The 8,940-nt window shown below is 44.6% G+C and overlaps 1 protein-coding gene across 1 annotated transcript in view; it reads right to left on the bottom strand.

Annotated features, from left to right (window-relative positions):
* Positions 1-8,940, bottom strand: part of soga1 (suppressor of glucose, autophagy associated 1) — an 88,197-nt gene extending 79,257 nt beyond the window's left edge. The window contains exons 1-3 of the mRNA XM_053424554.1: positions 7,558-8,940; positions 1,986-2,087; positions 1,548-1,670 (exon numbers count right to left, since the gene is read on the bottom strand). Coding sequence (XP_053280529.1) covers positions 1,548-1,670; positions 1,986-2,087; positions 7,558-8,553 — 1,221 coding nt within the window. The 5' untranslated portion in view covers positions 8,554-8,940. The remainder of the gene's footprint in view (positions 1-1,547; positions 1,671-1,985; positions 2,088-7,557) is intronic.

The following is an 8,940-nucleotide window of genomic DNA, read 5'->3' on the forward strand; positions in this document are numbered from 1 at the left end:
TCTCTGTCATCACCTAACCTCACTGCCCAACTCTTTGTCCCAGTGCTACTTACTGGCTAATTTGGATTTAAATTCAATTCAGACGTCTATTCAAATCAACTCCATTAAATTCAGCTAATCCTTCTTGAATACTTCCTTTCCCCCCCTCCTTTTGTATTTGTTTCTTCTTTTGTATTTGTTCTTATTTCCGTTTTTCTCCATTTTTCTGTTTTCCTCCCCGCCTCATCCGCCCACTCTGATTGGCTTTTTTTGAATTTTCAAACAGTGGCCACACCCTCTTTTTTCTTTTCAGTCTCAACACACACACACTCTCTCTCTCTCTCAAGACACAGGATGTACACTCATCCTTTTCCATCCCTCCTTCCATCCTTTCTCCCCTTCCTTCCAAAACAACCAGATGGTGAGACAGCGGCCGAGAGAGACAGACAGCGACAGCAGGCGGAGAGCCCTCAGAGAGTGACATCACGGCCTCTCTCTCGCACACACTCTCTCTCTCTGATGGGGTATAAAGAAGTCATTGTATCCTCCATCACATGGAAAATGTTGGAGGAGCTGAGTGAATTTGACGGAGTGTATCCACAGTCCAGGGTCGGTGTGACAAAAAACAAAAAAGAAACACACACATACACACACGCAGAAGCTTTACCCTGAACTCAGTGTGTTTGTGCATAAATGGTCTTTATCAAGAATTCCAGAGGGGCCTGGAATGACTTGTGTGTTATATACTCTGTGAGGAACATAGAGAGCGTGTGTATAAGTGCATTTGCCGTATCCGAGTATGCAAAGGATCGAAGGACTGATCCTCAACTCCTGTGGCATTCTAGTGTTTCTAAGTTACTGTGATAATTTCAACATATATACTGTGTATTTCAAAGAGGGAAGCCTGACCTCTGCACGGTCTCATGACTCCTACATGGTGGAGCAAATGGTTCATGTCAAGAGACAAACACACCATCCAAAACAGCAACACAGAAACAGACCGACCCGCCATTTTAAGGTCCTTCAATCTTGGAAAAGAGGGGGTTTTGTTTTTCTCTGCTCTGTCTGTCTCAAGTCTGGTCACCAACCACATCACCAACAATACATTAAATTGGTTTTACTGTTAAATGTATTTCAAATGTCTAGGTACCTAGTCGTTCTACCATCTTCCTTGCTAGCTTGACAATTTGCTATCCACACATTTTTGTAAAACGGGATGGAGAGTATATGTGACTGTACAGATTAAGTGCATTATGTTACACAAACATATCTTTATCAACATAAATATATCTACATTTAACCATTTCTGTACAAAAGATTTTCATTTCTCAGCAGTCAAATGTCATTTGCAGAAGCTAAACTAGCCTGCTGGCTAATCAACTAGCTAACAGTTAGGTTGGTGTTTGTTTTTTGTATTGTTGTTGTTTTGAGTGTATTTGAGTAGAAACCTGAGGTAAAGACAAGATGGTCAACCTCACTGACACCAGCAGTCAAGCCAACAGCCACACAATGACAACAGCTGTGACAAACATCATCTACACACACTAGTCCACACAGAGGACACTTACTTTGACATCTTGTTCCAGTGTACGTATCAGTTCTCCATCCACTTGCCCTGTTTGGGCCACACGGAGAGAGCGCCGCTCTGCTTTCCTGAGCCGGTACTGCAGGATGCGGCAGGTCTTATTTGCCTGAAACACAAAACATGGTGTTGAGTTGCTGATGTTATTTGCCATCTGTCTAAGCTAACTTTGATACTTTTCATCATTTTATGGTTTGCCTTGCAGCAGCCATTAATATATAACAGAACACACATAAAACAGCACTAGCTTTTTATTCCAAGCGTGTATTATATAAAAAACTGAAACTCCTGTTTCAAGAGATTTTGAATGCAGCCTCTTTCTTTTTTATATATTTAAACATCTGAATCAAGAAATCAAAGAATATATGAGAACACAGATTCAACAGAGGATTGTGCTCTCACGTAGTCGGGCTCTCACACGTACCTGCTCCAGCTGTTGACGTAGATCCTGCAGCTGGTAGACATCGTCTTCCATGTACATGTCCCTCATCTCCAGCATCTCGGACCTCAACTCCTCCATCTCATCCTGGACACAGTGAAGAAAAGACAGTGTATGAGTTTGCCATTTTTACATGAAACAGTGAGTCAGGAACTCTTCCAATATCAAACTGGAGCCAAAGCTGTTACGTATTAGAGACCGTAATTTAAAGTGTTGACTAAACATGTGCGAGTCAAACAAAAAAGGATCTTTAAATGTTTGACACTAGTAAATCCATCCCATCAATCACTGCAAGCTGTCATTAACAACCTTTCACATCTTCATCATCAGAATGATCATTACAACAATTAGTGTCCTCTTATAATGACATTACATGTAATATTTTCCCAAGTCAGATAAAAGAGGTCCACAGAAATGGAGATCTACAAACTGTAAGCAGCAGAGTGGTACACCCAAGTAATGTGATACAACAATGTATTGATTCACCTTTCTCTCTCCTACCCAGGAGGTAGTGCAAAGGAGGTCAAAGGTCAGGCTCGGGCTATTAGAATAGATTATATTACCCCAGAGGAAGATAACAGCCCCTGGAGGGACATTTGGTCTTACAAGCATTAAGAGGAAAGGAAATTCCTCTACTGAAGGTGGCATTAAAATACCCGTCAAAAACAAGCCAAGCCCTAATTAGTAATGAACAGGAGAGTTGTAATTTACCACTGTTAAACAGATGGAGATAAATTATAAATTTTAGTTAAGCGGCATGAATTGCATCAGTCCTCTGGATCCTATTAGGTACAGCTCTTTCATTCGCATGTGTGTCAGCAATGAAATTAACATTACTTTAACAAAAGAAGTCTGGGTCACTGGCCTTTATGGTACAGTAAGAGCCATGTTACTCAATGTAGTGCCACGTCTGTGTAGGTCAAAATGTATGTGCGTGTGTTGTATAAGGAGCGCAAGTGGCTGTAGTGGTAGTGCTCTCATAGTTTACTACAGTGGAAAATGTGGGTCAGCCTCTGCAGTCACTATGACACGACGACGACAACAAGACTCTGTGTGTGCGTGTGTGTGCGTGCGTGTGCGTGTGTGTGTGTGTGTAAGTCGATGTAATAGGAAAGTGAGACAGGGTATAACAATGGGCTAGGGTGTGTCCTTGTCTCCACCACCTTCAGAATAAACAGCTTGTGTATAAGTGTGCTTCATAAACATGGTGGTGATAGAGGTAATTTGTGGGTTTAGCATGCAAAGTATGTGTGTGTGTGTGTGTGTGTGTGTGTGTGTGTGTGTGTGTGTGTGTGTGTGTGTGTGTGTGTGTGTGTGTGTGTGTGTGTGTGTGTGTTTTGATAAATCTTAAAAAAGACTGCAGCACCATATGCAAAGGTTTGGAAGGAAGACAGACAGACAGAAAGGAGTCACAGACAATGGAAAAAATATGACATCAGAGAGATGTGAATGTGAGGACAAAAAAACAGGGAATTACAAGTTAATGTGGCGAGAGACGCAGAGGCACTCCACTGACCTGCTTTTCACAGCTATCTAAAGAAGAACAGGAAAGAGAGTTTTCTATCATGAGATCAAGCCGCCAGTCAGGAGATGGAATCAAGCAGATGTTAGGTTTTAGTGAGCCAGATGAGATAATGTTTGAAATTAGAGCTCTCGCACATCTGCTGCAAAAACAGTCCTCTGCAGGGTGGGTGAGTTATCAAGATTTTTTTATTTTAACATCATCTTTTTAAAGCTATGAGGCAAAATCGTATACGGTCAAATACCTGTACCAGGCCTATATCTAGTGACATGACTGTGCATTTAGCTGTATTAAGAGATGGGTTTTTTTCAATGTGTTCTGCTTTTATTGAGTGAAAGAAAAACAAAGAAAAATGCTGTTTATGTTTTAGAGGTAATAAACTTGGCACTGTTCAGACCTGGTATTAATATCTGATCACAAGAGGAAAGATCTAAGCTCGAATAATTTCAGGTCTGAACAAGGTCAAGGAAACACAAACTTCCCAGATGTCTTCATAGTTATGATCAATCCATTAGAAACTCGCTTGATGATGATGATTTCATTGTTGGTCCCTTGCATTACAGGATGTTGCAGTGCTACTGTAGCTTTTTTAGCCAGGGCCTGTATATATTGACGGTTAAATCATGTTTTATATAGTATCTAAAAAATAATTAGCAATATTAATAATGTTCAATAATGTAAACACACTTATTTGTTTTAACACAAGAATTAGATAAGGGGACTCCTGTTACAGCCTGTACAGTAGGAGACTGTTAGCTTAGCGTAACAGGGGGAAAACAGCTAGCCTAGCTCTGTCCAAAAATAACAATAGAAACCTACTGGCACATCTAATTACAATGGCTACTACACTGCGAAACATGGCTGTTTTCCTGTTTCCAGTCTTTGTACTTAGCTAAGCTAACAGCACTAGCTTCATAATAGGAGGAGGTCTTTGTGGGCTAAAAGCTGCAACCATGTCTGTCTGTTACATGTACTATAGCTGTGTCCTTATTCAGGGCCCTTATCTTTTGGAGGTGGCATTTGACGATCGATTGCATTTTAGCAGCACAACTAGGATATCCTATTTACGAGTCTCCGTGAAATGCAGTCTGTCTTTTTTAAAACAAAGGAGTCAACAGGTGGCGCATCGGCTGAATTGGGGGACAACTTATATCTTCCCAAATCTTACATTTTTGATATCCTCATCATATCATCATAATGTTCAATCAAATAACTTTTTTTTTAGAGTAAACTCATCTGAATATAAAAGTGAAGCAATGGCTGAGCAAAAACCATCATCTATCTATACAGGCGGCACAGACACTGAACTGTGATCTTAAATTGTAGTCACAGGACAGACATTCCAGACAAATCGAGTCCTGAAAGATGCATTGGCATGAGCCTCTCTCAGGGTCAGCTCTAATATCAGCTCTGTAGTGAAGGCCTTCATGTTGTTAAGTGTAGCACGTGGACTATCATGATAATTTAATCAACTTTTCAGTTCCATGCTGGGTGAAAGCTGCTTCAACATGATCAAGAGTGTGATGGGCAGGAGGGACTGATGTGTTCGACAGAATACAAATTGTATGTCACCTAATGATAAATACAGCCAAAGCTAAACTACAACTTTCGTTCAAAAGTACCCAGACCTTTTGGTGCCAGGAACCTTTTTCAAGTAACTAAAAGGTTCCTGTCGACCATTGTTCACAGCGTCTCTACTGCATAGAACACGAAAGTTTAGGCAAATTAGCCTCCTGATGTATGAACAACTCACAACTACAACAAGCTGTTCCATGCTAGTTTATTGCCTAGGAACACTGGAAAGGAGAGGAGCACTAGTAACAGAAACTGTTAACACAGCTACATGTTTTTAAAAATGGTGGCGGAAATAGATTGCTGGAATTCTCAACCAATCAGTTATGTTTATCACTGCAAGCCCCACGTAAAGGTTGTGGTACTTTCACAAAAGTATAACGCCCCTAGCAGATACTTTAGGGGGGTAAAGAATATTTGCCTGGAATTAAATGAATACCCTTGTCCCTACGGCGGAAACACAAGCACTTCCTGTAAAGGTTCCTAGTTCATGAGGAAAGTTCCTGCTGTTAAATGCGGCTGGCTACAGGACAATAGGAAGGTAGGTGTGAGAGAGGGCAGTTACTGAAGGTATAGTCGGTGGGACAGTATGATTGTTAACCACATATTATGGCTTAGCTTCAACAGATCTAGACAGAAACATTATACACGGTGCTGAGATCTAAAGTCATTTTAATGAGGTTTCAACAGCTGCACCAGCAAAGAGACAACACATTAATATGCACTGCATGAGCCTACAGTGGAAGATGGAAAGGCCAGGAGGATTAGAGTTTGCACTGAAAGACAAACAGGGTGGATGAGCACTGGGTTGGAACAGAGAGATGGAATTGGAAAGTGAGAAATACATCGTGCATCCAAGAAATCTGAGGGAGTGATTGAGAGAGTCTGGCATCTTGGCGGCGTGTTGTTTTGATCTTCTGATAAATAACCAGGTGTTCCTCACAGCTGCAACAACACACACACCCAGAATGCCTCACTTCACTGCAGGGCCTCCCATGAGGCTTTGGGGTGGTCTAATAAGCACTGCAGCGCTGATGCCCTACAAAAAAATCAGTCAACAGCACTGGACCACCACACACATACACACCCCTAAAGATGATGCACATGAAAAAACAAGAAAGGAGCATCTCTCAGTCCATCACTAAAGAAGTGCAGGAGGAAATAAGGTTATTTAGTTCACTCTACAAAGAGTTCAGTTTTTAGCTTACAAGAAAAGACAGACGTCAATGAAGTTCGATTTAAGGGGGACACTAAATGAAATAAGGATTAGGGATCCTAATGACTTATTAAGTAATCTGCTGATTATTTTCTTATTCAAACCATTGTTTTTTTTAAACACCAGAAAACACTGACAACAACTACTATCACAGTTTCCTCCAGCACAGTGTTGAATCACCAAAAGTCTTCGTTTGTCAGCTCAACAGACCAATAGCAATTATGAATCACTTCCTTTGAAAACGAGTCATTGAAACGCAGCCAAGTCTAAAACTTAAGAGTCTGAAACATTTTTACTTGAAAATAGAATGAATGGTAGTAGTTAAATAAGCAGTAAGTAAAAAACCAAAAGTCCTAAATTCTCCAACACTGTTGCAGAGAGGGCGGTGCTTCCGTTAAGACAAGTGATGTTAATCCATCAGCTTCCCCAATCCATCTCTAACAATTATTGGCTTGTCCGGTCACTGCCAGTTAGTGCTTAGGTACATGCTAATGTTATTGATCACCCTCCTAATCAATCCCTCTCAAGGCCGAATGGATCTGCTCAAGTGGTGGATCCACATATATTACAAATCAGCACCTGCAGACATGAGAACGCTGAGGAAAAAATGCCTTTAGCATGAAAGTCTGCTGACGGACCATACCACGGAGGAGATGATGTGGTGGCAGTCTGAGCGTTTTACTCTTGTCATGGTAGAGAAAGCAACATCTAGACAATCACATGACACTCCAGGAAAAACGTCCCAACCAACGAATGCCATTCAGGCCGAATGTGACACATGCATTCTCCAGAGACTGACAACCCCTGAGGCTGCTGCATAAATCACATCCTCTGCTCCATCATGCGAGCAGGTTGAAAACAACAAACCCAACGTCTGTCCAGAACTGCTGCATCCACATTGTACACAGTTGTTTACAGTGTTTCTACGCTGCTGCTACACATGCAGCGTGGCCTGCCTGTGGCTACAGGGCTGCATCTTTGTGCTCATGTGCTACTGGGGGTGCACACTCACTATTCAGAATATTTTCCATGTGGTGAGTAGTACTGGATGGGATCCAATGGATTCGACACACATGGGAGATAAGACAGAGGGAAGTAGTACATTCAAACGAACTGGATGACAAAGAGCAACACCAAGCTCGTGACATTAATCATAGAGCAACAATGCATGTCTGAATGCATATCTGATGCTTTGGGAGACACTGGAAAAACACTTGCACGAAATTGAGGGTTGACACTTGACTTACTTTGAGGTAATCGTTCTCCGACCTCAGCTCTTCTATCTCCCTCACAAACTCCTCCTGCATGCCGTCCATGAACTCCTCTGTCAGGTCGGAGAAAGCCAGGGATGTGCTCGCTGGCACCCTGCTGTCATACGAGGTGACCGAGCGCTCCTCGCCGGGGGATATGCTCCCCTCCCCGGTCTCCACGCCAAGGGAGAGCCGGTCCTTGTCGGGTCTCTCCCCCGCGGAGCAGGTGGTCTTATTAGCGGCGGCATGTTGACCACCTCTATCCGACAAAGCGCCATTCCGTAGCGGCCTCTCTCCGTCCGGCCCGCCGCCTCGGCTGCTCCTCGACTCGGCGTCGCTGCTCGCAGCGTCCGCTGAGAGCTTGTTTTCCTCGGAGGCGCAGTCCGAGAGCTCGGAGCTGCTGTCGGTCGGGGAGAGCTTCCCTGTGGCACAGCCGGAGTCCTTCGATAAATCGTCCGATCCTATGCTCGCGTCCGACACCTTCCTCCTCCCCCCGGTGCTTTTGGCCGTCTTGGACGCAGAGCTCTTGGACAACGCGGCTGATTTTCCGGCCGTTTTGCCGCCACCGCTCTTCTCTGCTCTGCCGTCCTTCCCCGCGAGACTCCCCACGGGGCTGCGCCTGGAAATGCGGCTCCCCAGGTGGATCGCTCCGGGCTTGACGCTCAGGGTCGGCGTCCCTATGCCGCCGCGGATCTTCGTGAGCGACCACCCGGGTACATCCTTCGGTCTGGCCGGCGAGGGAGCCCGGTTTATCTTCTTCTTCTTCTCGCCGGAACGCTGAGCGGACAGCACCGCAGGGAGCTCCGTGGTCTCCTCCCGGGGATTCTGCTGCTGCTGCCCCGGCACCGCGTGCTGCGAGTGCCCGCTGTCGCAGCCCTCCGTCCCGCCTCCGCTTTCCATCTTCTGCCGGAGATGGAGTCTCCGTTCCTTGGGCGAGGCGAAGGCGAGGTGAGCCGCGGGGTTATGGACATCAACCTCCTTTGTTTTTGTCATTCATTCCGTTTAGGCGGAAACAAGAAAAGCAGAAATGAAACCTCCTGTTTCTGGGGGAACAGAGGAGGAGGCAGAAGTTGTGGAGTGGAGGAGTGTGAGTAAACAACCGCAGAGCAACACAAAGGGAGGAGATCCTGTTCTGCAGCCACAGCCGGAGCCCCCGGAGCGCAACAGGACCAGGAAGCAGCAAGAGTCCGATAAAACGGCCAAGTGTTGTCCTGTCCTCCAGCGTGTGAGTGTGGCAGACGTGTTAATAATCCCGCTTTGTTCCGAGGTGACCTCCCCTCCTCTCTTCACTGTCCGACCGGTTCCTGCTCATGGAGCTGAGGCTGAGAACATAGGCAGTGTGTGGTAAGTCTCCCTCTCTCTCTCTCTCTCTCTCCGCCC

The sequence above is a fragment of the Pleuronectes platessa genome, chromosome 6 (genome assembly GCF_947347685.1).
Source record: "Pleuronectes platessa chromosome 6, fPlePla1.1, whole genome shotgun sequence".
NCBI lineage: Eukaryota > Metazoa > Chordata > Actinopteri > Pleuronectiformes > Pleuronectidae > Pleuronectes > Pleuronectes platessa.